General features: G+C 39.7%; 1 protein-coding gene across 14 annotated transcripts in view; it reads left to right on the forward strand.

Annotated features, from left to right (window-relative positions):
- Positions 1-22,731, forward strand: part of MAST4 (microtubule associated serine/threonine kinase family member 4) — a 296,506-nt gene that overhangs the window by 186,445 nt on the left and 87,330 nt on the right. For 2 of the 14 annotated variants that reach the window (XM_066988792.1, XM_066988793.1), the window contains exon 1: positions 5,516-5,748. The exons of the other annotated variants lie outside the window; for them this stretch is intronic. In XM_066988792.1, the coding sequence (XP_066844893.1) occupies positions 5,657-5,748 (92 nt within the window). In that variant the 5' untranslated portion in view covers positions 5,516-5,656. Of the gene's footprint in view, positions 1-5,515; positions 5,749-22,731 lie in introns of those variants that run through there. 14 annotated transcript variants of the gene reach the window in all.

A 22,731-nucleotide genomic window follows, 5' to 3' on the forward strand; every position in this document is an offset into this window, starting at 1 on the left:
TGTGGGAACACTTAAAATTCTTCGCGTTGTCCCTGCCTTCTACATTTCTACCTTACATTATGTCCTTTTTTTTTAGTGACTTCAAGTCTAGTAATAACAGAATGTCTGGTGTTCAAACAAGGCCACTTTATCCAATGATAAACTGTCTTGTTCCTGTTATTATTTGCCTCTTTGGTCTCATTGGCTCGGAAAAGTATTACATTTTTTTCCAGATCACTGATAGCAGTATCGAACGGTATTAAATGAAGAACATATCCCAATATGATCCACAGGAAACATTTAATGTGTAGTTATTTTTTGAAATCTCTGTATTGGTGTTTCCTGTATCTTACATAAATTTTTGCATTCTACTAATTAACTTATTAAAGCATTATGTGGAAATAGGTTGAATGTTTTACAAATGTCTCAGTGAATTGTTAACTCAAGTGTTTATTAATCAGGCTTGGAATCTCATTTTTAAAAAGATCTGTTTGGGCAGACTAGCTTATGTGTAAAACTGTGTTAAATGATGCTAAGTATGCTGCCATACCTGAATTCATTACTAATGGGAGCGAGTATCCTGTTTATTCTTTTAAAGGAGTGCTATGACATTATGGCTTAGTTTCAGTATTGTAGAATTTCTAGATATTCCAAGACTCTTTGAAAACAGCAATAATTTTGTCTGAGTGGCTCAGCCAGTTCCTTCATTACTCGTTGGATAATAGTTATCTGTCTAAAAAGGCACAATTAAAACAAAACAAACTCCTCCCAGCACGTCTGCAGCCTTTGCTGTAATCTAATGTCCTTCCAAATTATTGATAGAAGGAGAGGTGTTTATGTTACATTAAGCTGTGTTAAATACTCCTACATTCTGAAGAATAGAGAAAAGATGTGTTAAGGCAAGAATTACTTTTACCTTTTTTCATCAACCTTTTATGAATTTACCTTCCTAATCCAGTGTGAGGCCTGTACTATTTGTTAGGATTTTGCTAGTTTTAGCATATTGAAGGAACTCTTTATTGTTTGTACTGTTACTGGTAAACTTCTTTCAGTGTGTATCTTGTCATAAAGCTGTTGAGATCTGAACAGTTTGGAATGCTTTTGAGCAATGATTCCAGAGCGTTGTTCATGTTTTGAAAAACTCCAATGTGTATTGACTTAATTATCAGAGTGAAGAAGCTAGGCTAGATAATTTCTGCATTGGATTATTATATGCAAAATATTAATTTAGTATTGGTGTTGCATTTTGGTTTTAAAGATACACTGCCTATCTTTCTAAGTGTTCATGGTGGTGTTTAAAATCAGTAATTAGTACTGTATAATTAAAACGTTTCTGGAGAATATTTCTGTTGCTATTTATCACTGAAAGTAAATGTTGACATATTGAAATCTTTTTGCTTATGTATTGAATAGAAATCTTTCTCAGAAAAGATTCCTTTTGTAAGTTTGCTTTTGGAAATGTAATTTTCCTTAAAGCGAGGGTGGATTAGACAGCTTTTCTGACTTGTGTGACGTTTTTATCTTCAAGTGAATATAAAAGGGAAAGCTTAATGATCCTTATCATTTGCTTTGCTATGCGATACCTTATGTAATGCTTTGATAAATAAAACTCCTCAGCCAAGTTACATACATTATGAGTTGCCTACCATAAGTGATCAAGTTGCCTGAGCTGCTTTTTGTTTTGGGAGTGGCTGTATAGCTGAAACCCAAGTGACACCAAGGGGTGTTAAGGATGTGTTTGCAGGTTCTCATGTTGTATTTTATATAGTTTTGGGACACCCACAGAATTAAATTATTTCATTTGATTATCAGTAGCATTCTGTTGCAGGGAAGCGTATCTTAACTGTCAGATACGCATTCAGAAGTGTGACATGGATTTGTGCCTAACAACTTTGCTTCTATGTATTTTGGAGCAGAGTTATGCAATTTATTTATTTATTCTTTGTCTAGTTCTACGTGTCAGAGGTAAGTAACTAAATTGTGCTGGCTTACTGGCTGTTGAGCCTGTATTTGTTGAGTTGTTGCAGAGATAAACAATATACTGCCTGAATTTAGAGTGAGAGAGGCTCCAGTTGAACGGATAGGTGCTGCCAAAGGAGTGATCCCGCTGCCCCTGCCTGTCTGCCTCACTATTAACTCCCTTCTGAGCCTGGTGCTGGGCCTCACTGAACTGAAAATGCTGGCTAAATGGGGGGAGAGGGTGGATCTGTAGACAGCAGCTGTGTAGTACCAGTTTGATTTGCTTGCAAAACCTCACTTTCCCTGGAGATGTTTGCGTTGAAATCTGGCATTTCTGTGGCACGGAAGGTCAAACTGCAGGCACCACTGTGGAAGCAACGTTGTTTATTTGGAGGCGTTATGAAGTCTTCACCCTCGTGTTGTGCTCTTTAGGATAAGGCCTGTGTTTCCCTTTATGAAGCATGTTCCTTCATGTAAGGTTGTTGTGGAACAATGCTGGACTTTTCACAACTACTCCCTTCATTTGCACACCTTCAGCAAAGTCTCAGTTCAGCCTCCTTACACATATGTCCACCCAGCACTTCAAAAAAATACTCAAGTCTTTGCCTTTGAGCTGGTGTCTGAAACAGCCTGACTAGTTAGCAGGACTGTTTGTGTCTGTGCATGGTAAGGTTAAGATGAAATTAGGCTTGAATTCACAAGTCATGTGATTCTGGGAGCTATTGCTTGTTGAATAGTAGTATGTGCAGGGTCTGGAGATGGAATTGTAAGGGTTTTGACCATCAGAAGCCACAGATGAAATGACCTGTGTTCTGTCGCCATAAGAGGATAGAAACGTTCACCTTGAATTACTTCCCTCCTTTCTGCACATGGAAAAATCCAACTTATTAGATCATGAAACATACATTACAGTAGCCAGGTCTATGTAACGGCTTAAGGTACAATCATCTGTCTGGTTATACCCAGGAGTTGGCTTATTTTGCCATCAGAATTTGTCTACTTGAAAGCAGTGATCATCCTTTTATTCAGTTGGGTCTTTGCCCACATTGTAATAGACTGGTACAGCTTTATTTTTGGAAAAAAAACAAAACAAAACAAAAAACCACGTTTTTATGGGATGTCTCTAATCATTATTGTTAATACGGTAGAGAGTTTCACAAAGAAATCACGAGTTGAATTAGTCTGTCCTTGCAGGGGAAACGATTTCTAATAATTGGCCTAAGATGAAATAAATGGGTTTTGAGCTCCATGATTACCTCACAGATGATGTGCTTGGCTGAATGTGACTGAGTTAAGGAAACTGAACTAACTTCCTTCAGCTGCCTCTTAGGAAGGCTGAGGAGGGAAGGGAGCTTGGAGGAAATGGGGGAACTGAAACTTTTCCTGCTTGATGGATGCAGATGAAAGGCTTGGTTATTACTCTTTAGTCAGTGCTGTTCACAACATCCAATAGGTAAAATTCCCTAGTTTAGTGATTGTATGCATTTTTTTTCCTCCCAAAATGCAAGTTTGCAAGTTACAGACAAAAGCTTGGCTACAGAGCAGAGAGGATGAAGTAGTGGAGTATACAGAAGAGATGTTTCTCAGTGCTTATGCAGAGATGGGGCTGTTTTTCCTTCTCATATGTAACTAATCTTTCTAAAAATGTCTTAATTTTAGAAGAGTTTTTAGACACTTGTGTTATGTTTGATCAGAGCTAGACTGACATTGTTTACAGTGGTGTGTCAGCAAGTCACGTCTGCAGGAGATTTGTCCTAAGGCCTTTTGGGGTAATTGCTGTGTGAACACCTTATCAGATGTCTATCTAAACCCATTTCAACCACGTTCTTTTTTAACTCTTACCTTAAACCTGTGCTTATCTTCCAATTTATTACTATTTTTTTAATTGTATCACCATGCATTCTCTGAGTAGGTTAAAGATTGTATGGATGACTTATAAAACTGTATCCCAATAAGACGTTCATCTGCATTCCCAAGATAAACACCTCTAGCCTGTTAGTTAGAGGACAGGTGCCTTCTTTGCAATGCATATTTCTGGGTGCTTTTCAAAACAATGGCTAACATCTGGATGCTCTGTTACTGGAAGCTGGTATCCTCAGAGTTGTGTCATGTGAGCCTTTCCAGCTCATCTCTGCAGCAGTCTGCATCACAAGGTCTTTCACCCAAGTGATGACTCCTGTGGCGGTTTCATGCTGATGGGCAGCTGAACTCCACCACAAGCCCTCTCTCACTCCCCCTCTGCAAAAGGGCATGGGGAGAAAATAGGATGAAAAAAGGCTCACAGGTTGAGACAAGGACAGGGAGATCTCTCACCAATTGCCATCATGGGCAAAAGAGACTCAGCATAGGGAGATTTTATTTATTGCCAACTACTAACAGACTAAAGAAGTGAGAAACTAGAGGTACCTCCTCCTTGCCCCATCCACCCTCTTCCATCTCGTCCCCCGGAGTGGCGCAGGGGAATGGGGGCTGTGGGGATTCCTCTCCACTGCTCCCTCACGGTCACTCCCTGCCCCCGCTCCACGCGGGGTCCCTCCCACGGGATGCCGTCCTTCCCGAACTGAGCCTGCGGGGGCTGCCCACAGGCAGCAGCTCTTCAACAACTGCTCCCACACGGCTCCGTACCACGGGGTCCGTCCCCCAGGAGCAAACTGCTCCAGCACGGGTCCCCCACGGGCGGCAGCTCCCCCCAGGCCCCTGCTCCTGCGGGGGCTCCTCTCCACGGGCTGCAGCTCCGGCCCGGGGCCTGCTCCTGCGGGGGCTCTCCATGGGCCGCAGCCTCCTCCAGGCCACATCCACCTGCTCCACCGGGGGCTCCTCCACGGGCTGCAGCGTGGAGATCTGCTCCGTGTGGGACCCGTGGGCTGCAGGGGGACAGCCTGCTCCACCAGGGGCCTCTCCACAGGCCGCAGGGGAACTGCTGCTGCCTGCCTGGAGCACCTCCTGCCCTCCTGCTGCACTCACCTGGGGGCTGCAGGGCTGCTTCTCACTCCTCTCTCCTGGCTGCTGTGGTGCAGCAGGTTTTTTTTTGATTTTCCTTTCTTAAATCTGCTCTCCCAGAGGCCTGGCCAGTATTGCTCGTAGCTCAGCTCTGTCCCTTTTGGAGCCATCTGGAGCTGGCACTGACCTGACACGGGGCAGCTGCTGGGCTCTGCTCACAGAGGCCACCCCACAGCACCCTGCTACCACACCTTGCCATGTAAGCCCACTACAGCTAGTTTGTACTTACGCTGTTTTTTTCTGTGTTTCCCATGTGTTTACTCCCACTATTGCAAACAACCCTCGGTGAATTAACTACAGCACTACATCACTGCCATGCTGGGCGGCTGGTGTGTCCGTGGGCTGCAGCTCCTACACCACCAGGATTCCGCAGGAGCCCTTCAGTGAAACGAGCAAGCCGCCGCAGCGCAGCACTGGCAGGGTTCGCCCCGTAGCTGCCGGGCTGACCCAAATCCCTACACGCCAGGCTTCGAACAGGGCCGCGGCGGGGCCCGGCCGCGCCGCCGCACACGGGACGGGCGGAGCCGGGGGCGGTGCGGGGCGGTGCCGGGGGCGGGCCGGGAAGTTTCCGTCGGTGCCGGTCGTTGCCGCCTCCCGGTCGCGGCGGCCCCGCGGCGCTCGGTGTGTGTGCGAGCGGCGTCGCCTCGCTCCCCGCTTCCCTCCCTCCCTCCCGCCCGGCGTATGGCGTGGGGCCGCCGGCGGCCGTGAGCGCCGGGCCATGGACATGTCGGACCCGAACCTGTGGACGGTGCTCTCCAACTTCACGCTGCCGCACCTGCGGAGCGGCTCCCGCCTGCGCCGCACGCAGAGGTAAGGCGGGCGGGCGGCTGCCCTGCCGCGGCCCGGCCGGGTCTCCTGCTCCTTTCCCCTTCGGAAGAGGGCCTTCTCCCCGCGCACCCCCCCCCCCCCCCCTTTTTTTATTTTTTACAGACCTTCCGCTCGCTCTCAATTGTTTGACCTTTTATCCGGAGCGCGTACTTTATATGGACAGCTCAGGGGAGCCTACTTCGTTCGGTGCTCTTAAAGAGACAGGTTTGTCTCCCTCCGATGGGCCTTTGTACTGCGGGAACGGCCTTTTCTGTTTCCCTGTACCATTTCCCTCCTTGACAGAAGGGGGAAAAAAGGTCTGGAAATAGCAAGCGCTAAATACAAGGTAGGGTTGTGCCACTGAAGGTTAGAAGAGTGGCAGGCTCTGGTGTCTTGGTCATTTTTTGTGCTGCGCCATCCCCTCGCAGTAAAGTGTGTGCCTCTGCCACAAGTAACAAAACTTTGTAGAAGTTTATAACTTTGTTCGTCACCACCCTGTTTGCTGTCTTGAGACCTACGGCTTGTATTGTTGAGCCCTGATATGCTCCTGTCTGCGAAACTACCGTCGGTGTTCCCATACGTGTTAGCGTGTGTGAAACGTCTCTTCTGGCTGAAAAGTCAACGCAAAGAAGGCAGGATAGAGGCCGAGCAGAGCTGTCGGCTCCTAAGCCTTAAGTATTTGCGTAGTGATGTTTTTTCGAAAGGAAAAAATGACTGTGGAATGATAGAAGGTTAAAATAATAAAAGTTAAAATATTAAGTGGCACGTTTCGCATCAGTGCAAAGGTGTTCCTTCAGCGTACGTCTAACGTTTATGTAACTAACTCGCTAGTTGCAACTGAAGGCTTATTATTAATTATATCATTATATATATATATCGTTAATTATATTATGATATATATTATTTTTAAATGCTTAAATAGCATCTAAACTGAGTGTCCAAATATACCTTATGCATTTTTCTGCTGCAAATATGTCTGTGTTTAAAAAGGGGAATGTGCTGGGGCTTTTTCACATCTTTTTCACTCTTCTTAAGTAGGTTTTCATATATGTGAAAACCTAAAAATAGTTCTTTTAAAGTACATGGCTCCAAGGCAGGTCAGGGAGAGAGACTGTGTTAGAACTCACAAGATATATGAAATACGTGTGTATCGCTTCTTAATTTTCATTTATTTCAATATTTGGATGCCTTCGTATTTCTCACACCCATTTTGTACTATGGAGTCATAGAACAGAATCATAGAATTGCTTGGATTTCTTGAAATATTTGAAAGATTTTTTTAAAGTAGTTCTGACTACTCTCTCAGTATTCTATATATGTGATATATATGCAGTTGCATTTTATGTATTACAGCAGCGTTCAGTATCTTGTACCCTCTCCTAGCAATACCAGTATGTGACATCGCTGTGAAACTAAGAGGCTAATAGTGTTGTTTCAAAGTCGCTTACTGTTAACAGGCCCAGAAACTGATTCCAGGCTGGTTCCCTCATGCTCATCCCTTGGGGAGCTCAGCCTCTCCTCTGTTGCCGTTCCCAGGGGAGGGAGGGCTGACTAGCCCAGCTGTTACAGTTCTCTTCTGGAAGGCGGACGTGTCCCTTCCACCCCTCCGCTCATAACTCATCGAGTGATGTAAGTGGCGTATCCCAGGTGATAAAAACTTTCAGAGGAAATAATACGGACAGTGCAGATTCTCCTAGTTCTGCCGCAGAAACGGGCTTTGGTTAAATAAGGTGCCAGCTGGATCTGTGTTTTCTGAGCTCCATCTCATCTGGACTGTCTTCAAAGGCTCACAGTCAGTCACGGACTGTGACTGTTAGATGAAAAGGCTGGAAGGATAGCTGGTTACATGCCACAGGATTCTTCCTCTTCCTAGAAGACTGCTGGGAAGTGGTAACCACTCATGTTCTGTATAGCTTTCCAGGCATTATAGAGGACCAAAGAATATGAACAGGCTTGAAGGAAGTCTGGTTCCTGTGATCTGCATCTGCTGGCTGGGCTTAAGTGAAAGTTTTGGGCCCGCTGATCCAATATTTTTTTAAAAAAATTATTTTTCTTAGTAGTAACACTGTCTGTAAAATGACCATGGTTCTGCATGAAAACTTGGAAAGGGATGTTCACTGTCCTTTCTCGTGGGATCCATAGCTGGCTTTGGAACTCCTTGACAGTGTGAGAGCTTTAATTTTGTCCTGGATGGGCATTTTTTTTTTCCCCTCTCAGCTTTGTCCTTCCTGCAGGTTCAGTTACTTTTGCCAATACTACCAGGATTATTGTGGCCTGGTAGACCCTATAGGTTCTATGTGCACTACCCTTTCTTTATGTTTGGTATCAATGAGAATTGCCTGCAAATACTAATGATTTTGTTTCTTTGTGCAGATTTCTTTGATGGAGGAATTTATTTCTCTTTGCTGAGATACTAATAAGTAAAGAACTTAAAGATCGCCCATTCTCCTTTGGGTTGCTGCATTAGGCATGGCAGCAGGGTTATAACATGGACATAAGACTTAATTTGTGGTCGTTTGCTCACTAAAGTCTCTCATTAAGATTTTTCTTTTATTCCTGCATTTCTGCAGTAGACCTAACTGAATTCAGTTGCAGCAGCTCTTGCTAGAAGTGATACCTGAACAAGAAATATCCCAGCCTGACTTTCAAGTCATGGAGTAGGTTTTCAGGACTGGCAGGTAGAAAAATTCTCTTCAATTATAAATCGGAGGCATTTGGTATTCAAATCACTGAGCCTATAAATGACATGGATTACACCATGTCCTTTTACAGAGAAGAGGCATGTATACAACCATATTAAGTTCCTTTTCTCTTGGTATAGGTGTAAGCCCTTCATTGTACTAATTTTGGGTTCCTGACTGAAATGGCATCCAATCTGGATTAGAGAATGGAGAGGGAACATGAGAGTAAGAGTGTTTCCACATCTATTTACAGAGATAGATATGTAGATCTACATACGGATGTGTGTACACATCACATGTGCTTTTTCGTATTTTAAAATAAGTAAACTTCCTCTGCTGCATACTACCCTGCACAGTTAGCTCTCCTATCACTTCTCTCATGTGTCCACAACCTCTGTATTTTTTAGAAAACAAGCAAGCTAATGATTATTTTGCATGTGTTTTTTCTCCCACCTCTTTGTGGTGATTGCACTGAAACAGCATTGTTAGGATCGTTCTTGCTTTGGGTCAGAGAGGTTATTTTTCAAAGCACAGAGTTAGGAATGGTTGCCCAGCTGTTTCTCAGCCAAAGTAGACTTTGGGATAATTTGTGTTGAAATTTCATGTCATTTGTGTATGGTCACTGAAGTGGTATTAAAGAGGCTTTCCTGATAGGGGATTAGCCAATCATCAAGTAGCCCTTCAAACATTCTCACAATTCGTAACCATTTCAGAAACATACAGGTGAAAAAAAATCAAAACTCTTACTGAAAATTCTTTCAGAGAACAGAGTTGTCTAATTTTCTTGTAGTTTTACTAGTTTTGGGATAGTCTTTCCTGGAAGACAGAGAGCAAGCATTTTGAGCTTTTGTGGGTTGGCAGTTTGAGTAGATAGAGTGATTAATTTACAAAGTAAACACCTGCTATTGGTTATTGTATAGATTTTTTCTTTGTCAACATGATATTATGTGAAAGTATCCTGTGAATTGATTGTTTATTCAATAGGAGGTGTTAAAAGAGGTCCTGTTGGTGACATAAAAAATAACATATATTTAAAAAAAAGGCATATTTATTAATGTAAAATCAGCTACAGGAGTTAAGTATCTTGTGTAGATGCCAGCTGAATCTGTCAGTGCTCCAACTTGAGTTATTTCGCTTTTGGTACATTAGAGGACTATCGGTTACAACTTACAAAAGATTTTTTTTTTTAATTGTATTTGTGTTACTTTAGTGTATGCTTGGGAGTGTGGTGATTAGAAGAGCTTTATCTCTTCCCTGCTTTCATCTCTTTGAGTTTACCTTAACTCCTACTTGCAGGAGAAGGAGATACAGATGTTTATTGTCCTAATAGACGTTGCATATATTTAGGAAGATGATCTTTATCCTAAATTTGGGAGGAATAAGAAATAAGTACGTGCAGGCTATCTGCTTTAAAACACATTGCCATCGAATATGTGTTGTTAAAAGGTAATCTGTTGGACTAATGATCCCTCTGCTTCCTTTGCTAGATAGTGAAGTGCTAATGTAGCTTGGTAATTTTATTTCCTTTCATTCACAGTAGGGGTTGTGCATTAGGGGGGATAGTCTTACAGTCTCACTGTCAAAGTGAATGCACTTTTGTTTTTATTCTGGTTGGTTTACTTGGCCAGTCTTTTTGTTCAAGCAATTAAATTTCAAGTTCTGCTTACAATTGAATATTGGCAACAATCGGTTTTCTCCAGTGAGCCATCATTGTTTCTTAGCTTCAGCTAGACTGATGAAGATTCTTCTGGTCACATTCCTGTGTTTTTTTTTTTTTTGCTTAGTCTTTACACTGAAAAAAAACTATTTTCTTAGAATTAAATCAAGATCCTCATGGTATGACCAAAGGCTCTGACTGTAGAAAACCCATAGAAAGCAACCATAAGACTGAGATTTAAAAAAAAAAAAAAAAAAAAAAGAAAGAAAGCTTAGAAAGTGCGGGAATATGCTGCAAGCCATAATTTTACTTATTTATATATTAACCACTGTGGTTAGTGTCTGCTGTTACAGAGCAGGAGACAGTCTTTGTCCTTACCCAGAGAATCAAAAGGACAGCAGTCCAGACTTCCCTTCATTAGCTGTGGCTGTTGGGACACATCACACAAAGTGGGCACATTACACAGAGATTTAGTCCTCCCACTTTGTTTGAGCTTGTTTTACATCTGCTGTTGATGTCCTGCAGAGCCATTGAAGTTCTTCCTCTATTAGAAGTTGACTGATCCTTCTCAAATGTAATTTTTAAGCATTAACAAGCGCTCACTCATGTGGTTGTTCATAGTTGCCTCTTCTGTGGCACCTTCTGTCAGAGATTCAAACTTCTGGTAGCAGTAAGCTCGCACAGCTTGTTGTGTGGCTGCACATACTGATTGATGGACTTGGGTCTGGTAATTCTTTGTCAAAGCTGGAAGCGATGGCTAGGTAAGGATCCCGGGGTGGGCTCCCCATGAGCTAGGTGCATGTTTCAGTTTGTGTGACTTAGGAAGTAGAAAACAGAAGTGGAAATTATATGGTTAGATATTGGATATGAAACCATTAGGTAGTTGGAACTGCCATATTCAGAATATGAAGGTACTGCCAACTGATTTATGTTGAACACTGTTAATGGTGCTTACTAAGTGGCACACTAACTTAATAATGGTGTAAAGCTGTTCCACAGATCACATTGAGTTCTTTCGTGTGTATTGCCACATATATAGGCTGTAGACATGGATCAGGAAGTTATGTCACTTAAATATATATATATATATAAATGTTAGGAGGTAGATTCGTTGAAAGGAACACTGTTATTGCACAAGGATAGATGTGTATGTAACTCACTGTGTTTCCCAAATTGAGAAAAACAGTAAGCTTTGTTAACCTTGATTCACCCTTGTTCAACAGGTGTGTCAGATTCAGTAACAGCTCACGGATTTTCTCCTGAGAACCTTACATTTACGAAGTCACTGACGGCAGTAACTCTGGAACTTTAAAGCCTCCAGAGAATACAGTGTCAATACATAAAATTATGTTTAGGCATAGTACATAAGCATTGTGTATTGGGCTCTTTATTTCATTTGATGTGTTTATGGCGTAATGCTGTGTGTCCTTACCTTACTTAATTTTTAACGGGACTTAAGTTTTCTCTGGTAAAGATGTAGGAGGAGATCACCCAGGCTTTACATTCTTGGCATTTTTCTATGGGTTTCTAAAACTTCTAAAAAGTTCTAAGAACTTCTCGATACTAATGTTTCAGTACTTTCTTTATAGGAATACATATTCTATATACTGTTGATATTTGTATTTCTATATACTATTGATGTATTTGTATTAGTTACATCTGCTACAGTATAATCTTGCACCTTATTAAAACTGAGATGACTTCTAGTACAGCCTTAAATCTCATGGTAGATCAGTTCTGTGCTTTTCTTTGAAATGCTCAAGCCAAATTGAATAGTAGCAAACTAGAAAACTCTTCTTGGCATGGTTCCCAGTAAATATAAACATATCACAGAAATGTTGTAAACCGGAACAATTCCCAGATTGATCTACCCAATAGAGAGAGCTCAGAACTAACAACTGTGCATTACTAGTATTCCTGCCACTGACAGATAAGTACAAAAATATTGGGGTCATGCCAGAATAAATATATCAGCTTTTTCTCCCTTTCTTTCAGTTACTAATGGTCTTCCCTAAATAATTGTTTAGGAGTAAGGAAAACCGTCACGCTCTATTGTTCCTGAAAGATTATAATTATTATTGTAAGTAGAATCTGTTATTCCCATGAAATACCGGCATGTTCAGTTTGGTGATTAGAAAGTAAAAACTGCTGCAATTTCCTTCTCCCACCCGTTCTTTTTTCAGCATATGTAGTAATTATGGAGATATGTTAACATGTAATAGCCTGCTTTTGATCCCTATCATTTGGCTGTAATATAGGTTTAAAATGATACGTTAATGAAAAATTGTTAAAAGGTTACCCACAAGTTGATTTTTTTAATCATCTTATGAAAATGTTGAAGATGATGTCAAGGCACTGCTTACTGATAGGAAAATGGCTGTTTTATCCATGAACTTTGTGTCTGTCTTGATGAGGCTGTTTTAAAACACATAATTATGAACATCCAAATAAATCATATGTAAATCAAGGATACATATACTGTCTTACAAATATTTTACTCTAGTTTGTGTGTTTGCATGTAAGCTTTTTTAAAAATCTATATTAATGATAGGTAGATCAAGGTAGTCCTATGTAAATTCAAGTGTGTTGATTTGGTTACTGAAGAAATACTGTTCCTCATGCTGCTTAATTTGCTGAAACAAATACTAATGTCAAGAGTTGCATATTGAAATACTTTTACTAAAAATGTCTATACCGTCAGATCTCTTAGTGCTTGAATATATTATTGCAATGCAGAGTTTAAAAAGCATGCCTTAATGGCAGTAAGGTGGTTATAAAAAACAATCTGACTTCTTGTGTGTGTCAATAAGGGAATACATCAGGCTGAAAACTTATTTGTCTGACAGAATTCATATTTTTCAGGGGACTTGCATGACTGTGAACTTATAGGAGAGGAAATGCTAGCAATATCAGTGGATTCTTATGTTTATTTTTATGTGCATCTGTATATAAGTATACATCCGGACCGACTAAATACACACGCATGGGTGCACAGACATTTGTATACATAAATATTCAAGCAGTAGCTTTAAAATAATACTTGTTGAGAACTTGATTATTAACATTATAAGGTCAGTTCAACAATCTGAAAAAAATTACTCTTGTGCTTTGTTCAAAGACACATTGAGGCATGAAAGAAGCTATTTCATCTGCAAGGGGATTTATGCTGTTTATAGTGTGCGTTTGTACTATAGCTTTGGAAAATTACCCAAGTACAGCCATTTCTGATCTTGCTTCTGGAAAATGTGGCTTGTCTCCTAAAACTGAAGAAGGATTCTGGGCTCTATTCCACCATTGGAAGAAGTAGTTGGTTTATTTGATATTTTTATTTGTTTATTTGAATATGACTAATTGAAACTAGCATAGTATTTACATTGTGAAATATCATGAAATCTACTTGTATTTCCCTTAAGAAATGGAGAGAGAATTCCATTTTTAAAAATCCTTTAATTTCCAAGGAAATTATATTAATATGAATTTTGTCTGGAGTTTAACTTGAGAGGGCTGATAAAAGTCATTTTGTTTGAATGCTGGTACTTGTTATCTGGGATTGTTTTAAGTAGCACTCAAGATGCTTATAACTGGAACAGTAGTGGAGGATGAACTTTTCTCTTTCTCCAGCTGCTTTCTTTACTGCATTTGGGAACAATGTGTAGTCAGTCTTCTCTTTCTGGCTGCTGGGCCCCCCCATCATTCTGTACAGGATTTGGCATGGGCTCACGAGCAGAATTGTACTTCTCAAAAGAGACTTGCACACGTGGAACAAGATGCAGTGTTGGACCCTTTGCTCTTTTTACACGTATCTGGGAGAGAGGAGTTTATATAATAAAATCTGACAAGTTAAAGCTGTATGCCAGAGATGAGTTCCTGCAAAAAGCCTTTACTTTGTTTCTGAAATACATTTAAATATGATGTTTTAATGCATCAGATTTAAATCCTAAAATTGTTAGGGGGAACATGGGGACAGTGTTTTAAACTAGCTGACCTTCCTTTGATCAAAGTGTGAGTATAATGAATCAGCTTCTAATTTACATTTATGTTCTTAAAGCTTTTAAGTTTCTCTTTGGGAAACTGCTATTATCACTTCTTGGGTGAGCTGCTGAAATTTTCTGGAAAGATATTCCTACGCAAAAATGTATGGAAACATCAGAAGTAGGGAGGAAAAAAATGGCTGTAAGAACAGCTAATTTTGTAACTACTTATTACAATGTCCAGCACCCCTCCCGTCCGCTCTGCGAACCGAACTAAACCCAAGTGGAACATGAGAACTTGTTTGTGTGCCTGCTGGCGGGGTATGACCAAGAGGCAGGACCTTCCTCCAGCCAAGAGGTGGTGACAGTCTGGGGAAGTGTCCCACAGGTGGCACTGCAGCGGCCACAACAAGTTCTCTTGCACTCTGTAGCGAAACAACAGCGAGCAACCCAAAAGGGAGTTTGTCAGAGAGTGAATGGGACATGAGAGCTGAAACTTTTGCAGGAGGGCTGTGATGAAACACAAACCCATAGAAAGTGGAGCTTCCCTAGTTCTTCTGTTGACAGAATTATTTGCAACAGATGTGTGTCATTTAATTTAACAATATATAGCTTAATGCCAGTGAGCCTAGAAATCCTAGAGCCAAGTTATCCCTTCAGACGTGGGTATTTCCTGCTGGTTACAGTGTGTGCTGACTGAGAGAGGGCAAAATTATTTATTAGAATGTTTCAGTAGGTAAATAAATATGTTTGCAGATTTAACATAGTTCAAGCATAAGCATAATCGGTTCTTGGTGCATCAGAAATGGGATAGTGATGATGAGAATAATTTAGAGTTTTAAGTTTCTACCAAGTGTCTTGGTGTTTACCAGAATTTGTTGTCAGGACAGCTTTCATAATGCAAATCAACACACAGCTTTTTTATTTCCTTCTATGGAAACTGGAAAAAAGATGTGTGAATGTTAAGCCATTCATCTGACAATGTTCATTGCTAATTCATAATTAGCTAATGTCCTTTGTGATAATAATGTTAACCCTCTCACAGTTAACTGATAAAAAAAATAGAATGTGTGTATTTGTTTTACAGATTTCCTTTTTCAGTGAGTCTAGGCTTGTCTAGCTGCTTCTTATGCATGGATATGTCAAGGGAATTTCCATAAGTGCTGTAACAGGAGAAGCAAAGGCAGTCAGACAAGTCCAATATGCTCTATTCACCTTGTCTGCAAACACCCCACGCAAAAGGATGATTATGTCAGTGCACTGTACAGTCAAGTCTTACCAGAACATCTTCCTTGTGCTTCCCCCACATGATGGACAAAGAAAATTTGTAACATGCTTTGTAAGCGAGGTTTGTTTTTTGTTTTGTTTTGTCTTTTCCCTTACCTGGAGTTTGGTGATTTGGCTTCTCCCCCTGGTCCTTCTGCCATGTTTTGGTGATTGAACTGTTCTGTTTGGAGGCATCTGCTCTCCATCTGTGACCTATGACTAATGAGAGAACATGAGTTCTGTTGGGAAATATACTTCAATCTCATTTTTTTTCCTTCCTGAGTGTCTCACATGTTCTATTCTGTCTTGCCAAATGTCAAAATATTATCTTTTGCAAGTCTTTGAAGAGTGAATGCTATTGGTGGAATAAAATTTCTAAACCAAAAAGTGAAGTTTCTTCACCCTTTTTCTTACATGTGTTCCCCAAAGCTTAGAACAGAAAATTCCTTTTCTTTTTTTCCTTTTCTGTATGGAAATGTTTTAAAGGAAATTCAAAACATACTAGAGTGTATGAATATAGTAGATTAATTTATTAAATATGCAAATTGTTTGTGTGGGTCAGACCTAAGCATTCAGCATTATCTATAAATTAATACCTTTTAACCATCATGTGTTTCCTTCTTCTGATTCATAAATTATAAGGCAAGAAGAAACCAGTAGGATCACCTACTCTGACATTCTGCAGGAAACATGACATGGAGTAATAGTGCTAGAGATTTAGTAATTTGGTCTTCTCAGCCAAGGTAATGTGTTTACTTAATCATTGACAAATTTGAGAAAATGAACACTCAGAAAAACAGGATCCAGGAGCTAGAGCTTCAGAAGTGGTAGTCATATTCATTGCATGCTAGAAGTCCAGCACGCAAATGAAATGAGATATTGCTGAACATAGTTTTAATGCACACGTAATACGTGCATATAAAATATTAAAGTATCTGCAGAGTTTTAGGTGATTACATTTTAAGCATTCTTCTTTTTTACGTGAAGGTGTTACTGTAAAAGTAAGTATTCTAACATATGCGTGCTAAAGGTGCATATAACAAGATATTGATAGCCAATGTAATTACCCTATTTTATGGAAAAGCTCATACGAAAAAACATTTTGTAGTTATGGACATTGTTAGTGTCAGAGGAGGGATTAAATTTCTTGAGCTTCTTGCTCAGTGGGTTGCATTATACAGTGGCCTCTTTGGAAGCAGGTAGTGCCACACAATAAAAATGAACGTTGGAGGTACCTTTTTCATTCTGTTTTTCATACATCTTTACAAACATTTCAAAAAATATTTACAAATATTTGCGTGGTCAAAAATATTTTTCTTCTGTGGAGACTTTGTTTACCAAACCACTTTTCTGAAAGATACCAAGGAACAGTGTGAACAAAACACTTGTAAACCATGACTGGGGGACTTTGCTTATCAGTAGATGATAGCCATCGTGTGCTTGAAGGCAGCAAGTACTATCAACACAACCGTTCAAGATAAATGAAGGCAAATGTAGGACTTCCACTTCAAATACTGTAGAAGTACAAGTAGTTAAAATATAATTCTTCATATAATGATTTGGGAGGAATGTGGTGCTTTGTTTTTCTGATAAGTGAATGGTATGAGACTTTTTGTTTTTAAACCATTTGTATTTAATACTTACCTTTTTATGAGAGCAATGCCAGTTAATCTACTGACTCGGGCGTTTATTAGATGGTGGATTCCCACGAGTCCAATGTCCAAGTGAGGGCTACTGTTCCCTCAAAAATCTTGCAGAACAAGGGAAACTGATGCGAGAAGTAATTTGCTCCTGGCTTTATGACTGTGGGGGGACTAAAGGTTTTGTTTGTTTCTTTCTTTCTTTGATTCTCTTATAGTGGTATTCACAAAGCATAAAACGTTTTACAAACAAAAGCAAAGATGGGAGAAATGGCAGTTTTGTCCTTTCTGTACATTGCTTCTTAAGGCATACTTCTGCTGTGATGCAGATAGAAACCTTAAATTAGGTAATGGGCTAATGGGCCGGATGAGTAGTGAGGTGATTACTCTTCCTGATGGCCAAGAATTGTAGCACACCCTTTTTCTGTCACCTTACCTCATCCACACCCTCTTCTAACCTGTTGGAGATGTTTGTCTCATCTACATGTTATGCCTAAGTTTTTAGACTGTGTAAGCTTTTTCCAGCAGAGGCTGTCATTTGTCGTGTATGATGTCTAGAACAATGAGGTCTTGGAGTAGTATTGCATGTATGAAGAGGAGTAATGTTTTTCACAATTATGTTCTTTCGCACGTTGCACCAAGTGATTTTATTCTTGAGAGTAGCAGGAGGTGTGTTGTCTTCTCATTTGTGAACAGATCTTGGAATAAAACTGGACCACTCCAGTTTTGCGTCATTTCTGTAAATTGACTCCATTGCAGTCTGAAGAAGGAAGGCCACAGTCTGAAATGGTTTTACAATTTTGAACAACAAAAAACATCAAGTCAGAATTTAGTTTTACATAAAATCTAGAGAAAAAACACCTGAAGTCAGTGCATTTATCACTTATCCCAAATGCTTTTTCAGACAAAAGCATCATTGTATCTACCGATGTCTTTTTTAAAAAAAATAGATGTATGTTTATTGTGAGGAATACCATGTGGCTGTACATTTGTGTACATGTGACTTTCTGGTTTCTGGAAGAAAAGAGATGTGTAAAAACAAACACAGATTACTTTTTCACATATTTGCTGTATTTTAATATTGGAAAATAAAATGCACAATATTGTGAATGTACTTGTTGAGTACGGTGGTTACCAAGATTTCAAGTAAGTGTATATGTATACTTAATTGATTTGATGACTTTGAAATAAGTTGGAAAGCACCTTCCTCTAACAGTGAAAGATAATAGTTTTGCTTAAGGCTTACTGGATATTTTTTTCCTTCCCTTCTCCCAGTACACTGAATTTATAAAAAGACAATATTGAATGATACTATGTACTACTTGTATTGAAAATATGTATGTGAGGGTATGATTTCTCTTGAATGAGAAATTTTGACTTCCACGTTGTACTCTGGTTGCACACCACCAGTTTGCCTCAACAAGATCATTGAATTTCTATGCTTGTCTTCACATACGTAGTACTGATAAGCTTCTGAGGAGGCTATCAGGACAATTTACCTGCTTTTTATACTTGGCTAATGCTGTGATAAGAATTTGGTTTGTTAAGTGTAGCAATATGTAATTTTTCAGTTTAATCTTAAAACATCCTCATTGCACTTCATTGTCATCGGTGATAAGTTGTCTTGAATGATCGTGTTGTATGTATATAATAGTTACAGGCCCATTTTTGTTAGTCTGGCAGTTTGCAGAGGCTTGATTCCATCACAAGGTATGTTGGTTTCAAATCAAGCGTTGGCTGAGAAAAACTGGGGGTTTGCTTAACATTAATATTTTTGCTGTCAAAATGATTAAACCTCCTCTTCAGTTAGCTTGTTGAGATCTTGAGAAGCAACCGCAGGCTGAAAAAATACACAGCTGATCTGGCTTTCTGGACGTTGGATGTTTTTTTTCAGAAGTGCGTGCTTAACTACCCTTACCCTAAAAAAAAAAAAAAAAAAAAAGGTAGTGATCTCTAATGATCTCACGTGGTTGGCAGCCCAGATTCATCTGAAAAACAGCACTGTGCCCTGCAGCACCATACTGGGGTGTGTGCTTAACACTGACTCAGAAGAGATCATCATCATTTCCTGCAGCAAGCTAGTTAGCCTAATGCTGCGTAGCCTGAGATGTGGCAAAATCACAGCACGAGGTGATATGGCTACAGGCATTTGGACTATTAAAGCTAGACTTGTAAAGGATATGACGTGTAGTTTTCTATCATGTTGCAGCATTTTTCTCATCTCTACCAACGATGAATGACATGTTACTACTTTTCTACAGCGATAAAGTATGCTTTGAGACATTAGTGAATAGGAAGACCAGAATTTGTCCTTTGGAGAGAGTAACTAAATTAACTTTTAAAGGTATAGCTAATGCAGCATATTGAACAGTCAATTAAACTAACTTGTTTTTCGATTTCTACTGAGCTGTAATATCAAGCCTCCGAGTACCAGTAATGTAATTTTCAGTCCAGCTTTAGTCCCACAGAATTTCTTGGGAGCCTTGCAGATATCTGCAAAATGTTGCTGTGTCTCCTGTGTCTCTGATTCCCTCTGTTAAGTAAGTGTGAAGCTGTTATTCTTGTTTATTTACTGAAAAAAAAAAGAATTAAGAAAAATAAGGGAACAAAATACGCTATTTTTCTCTAAGAACTTTAAGAAATAAAGAATCTGTATGAATTTGTAAGCAGTCCCCTCAATCGTGTGACATCTAATTGAATGCTTTAGAAGCAAGGGATTACTGAATTTCACCAAGTTTCAGGAAAAAAAATACAAATTATTGAATGCCTATTTACCAAGGAATGTCTTGGTATGTTGGTTTTTGTTTTTAATTTATTGCTAACTTTTTAAAATTTAGTTGTCATTACTTTCCTGTATCAGCTAAATTTGTGCTAGTCACAGTGCGGTAAAAGATTATACATTCTAGTAAAAACTAGTCTGATTTCTTTAATCAGTTCAAGCTAGGTTGAGAAAACAATCAGTCACTTTTTAATTGGTCACACACCCATATGTACATCAAATTAGTTGTCCAGCCCTTCCTAACTGTGTTACCGTGATCTGCACAAACTTTCTTGAGATTTTGAAGGACTGAAAAATCATTCTGGTTTAATGTTGAGTTATGCATTTGTAAAAGGGAGTTGATTTAAAAAGCATGTGATTGTGTTAAAATTGATTTACATGAATGCTTTATCATTTAATTTATGTCTTCAAAGGCAGAATCTGTTTATATGAGTAATGGTGATTTTTATAGCTGTCATTTGAAGACGGAAAATAACAATGAATGTCTCTCCTCTTTTATTATAGAATCACAGAACTGTAGAATGATTTGGATTGGAAGGGACCTTTGAGATCACCCTGTTCCAGCCCCCTGCCATGGGCAGGGACACCTCCCACCAGACCAGGCTGCCCAAAGCCCCATCCAGCCTGGCCTTGAGCACCTCCAGGGATGGGGCACCCACAGCTTCTCTGGGCAGCCTGTGCCAGGGCCTCACCACCCTCTGAGTAAAGAACTTATTCCTAATATCTAATCTAAATCTCCACTCTTTTAGTTTAAAGCCATTTCCCCTTGTCCTATCACTCCACTCCCTGACAAGAGTCCCTCCCCAGCTTTCCTGTAGGTCCCTTTAAGTACTGGAAGGCCCCTGTAAGGTCTCCTTGGAGCCTTCTCTTCTCCAGGCTAAACAGCCCCACCTCCCTCAGCCTGTCTTCATGGGAGAGGTGCTCCAACCCTCTGATCATCCTCATGGCCTTCCTCTGGACTTGTTCTAATACATCCATGTCCTTCTTGTACTGGGTCCCCATAACTGAACACAACACTCCAGGTGGGGTATATATTCAATATGTTTGTGGAAGTGACTTTTGCTGGCATTCTCTTGTCTTTCGTATACATGCCTTGGTTTGGCTTTTGAGCTCAACGTCTGCTGGATTTGGAAAGCTGGAAATCTTGGAAAAAGAATCTTGGAAAAAATCTTGGAAAAAATCTTGGAAAGATTTGAAAAGTTGGGCAAGAGCTTGTATTAGTAGAAAGTTAAATGTTTGACAGATTAAATCACTGAACCAAATTAGAGGTTTGGGGCATCTATTTTGCAAAATCCAGGAAATGAAGGATTACTGTTTAAACTCTCAGAATGTTCTTCCTTACTGTTACAAAGGTTAGAAGATCACAGATTGCTACATTTAGTAGTTCCACTTGAACGTATCTTTATCGTATCAAAAAGAAGTATGTAGAAATGGTGCCAAATCAAAATTTCAGTGGAACAGAATAGTTGTGTGTTAAAGCTACTTAAATTATTTTTAAGTTGTACATTCAACTTGCAGTTTTCTTCATTCATACGGCTCAAGATGGCTGTTGATCTGCAAGATCTATGTGATGGAAATATAGGTGTGAATCTCAGAATAGTAACGATGATGTTGCAACCTCATGGCAGTAAGCTTACAGAAATGTGCGGATGGGCATGTTTTTAGCTAACATAGTGATATGTTTTAACAGAGTTTGAAGACTAAAATGTGATGTGGTTGATAGAGTGAAGACATAGGGAAAGGGGGAAATTCATTCTTGCTGTAGGATGCCATCGTACTGTTTTAAAGACAAATTGAGTGTTTCTTAGTTCTAAATCCAGCATTAGTCATAGGCACAAGTTCTCATTCAAAACAGGATCAATGGAAGCAAAAAATGTGAGATATTTTTCTATTTTTTCTTGTAAGTACGTTTCTCTGTTGTTCATTCTGAGATAACAGTTGAGCTCTTGTGTATTTGTATGTAATTAACAGTTTATAAACAGTGGACACTTTGTAAAACAGCTTTTTGTAAGAGAGTTGCAGCTCTCCTCATTGTTCATCTTTGACACAGATTCCTTCTCAGCTTTATTCTTTCCACTGTCATGTCTCTGCTGTCCAGTACATTACTCCAAGCCAGAGCTTTAACTGAAGTAAAAATCAAAAATCCAGACACATCTGTTCTTGCAGGATTACAGAGTTTTGAGATTTTTTTTTTAAAATTTGTGATACTAGAGTTCTTGTAGGGATGGGCACGTGAAGGAAAAGGACTACACATTGAACCACACTATTCAGTTTCTTCGCATGTCCAAGCCAACATTAACTTTTATTTGGATTTGTATAGATTTTAACACATGGTTTTCTAATGCAGAAATCTTTGTGGATTGAAGTTAGTTTTTGACTGTTTTCAGATGTGTAGGGTCCATACTAAGTCTTTCTGTTGCCAAAATAGGGCCTGACACATAAATTTCCAAGAAAATCCAGAAAAGAAAAAAACAAACAACAAAAAAGGCAAAAACAAACAAACTCAAACCATACCTTGAAACACCAAAAACTTGGAGTTTTCAAGTCATTGTATGAATCCAGAAGCTAGAAGTCTTGGAGTAACTATAAGTACTGCATTGTACAGTTACAACAATTGACAACACACTTGCTTTGGTTTCTTCTTTCATTTTCCTTCAGTCCTGCTCGTATTGGAATGGATGTTATTTAAACAGTTAAGTTTTAATAGAGATGTATGCCATCCCATGTAGTGTAGTGGTGACAGATAGTGTTTCCTGTAGCACCTCAGGTTATTCTTGCTGCTGCCTGCAGCGCTGCTGGATCTGACACCTAAAGCTATTGTTGCTGTTGTGTCAGGTAGAAAGGCTTTCAGAGTCGTGGTCGGTAAGTTAACCAATGTATTCAAAATTAAAATGTTAACTATAATTATCATTGCTTGTTCTTTCCTCTCTGCATTTGGATGTTACTTTACTAGAGCTCTTACATGATACTTCATTCCTGACACATCAGGATG

Source organism: Anser cygnoides, chromosome Z (assembly GCF_040182565.1).
Source record: "Anser cygnoides isolate HZ-2024a breed goose chromosome Z, Taihu_goose_T2T_genome, whole genome shotgun sequence".
NCBI classification, from domain to species: Eukaryota; Metazoa; Chordata; class Aves; order Anseriformes; family Anatidae; genus Anser; species Anser cygnoides.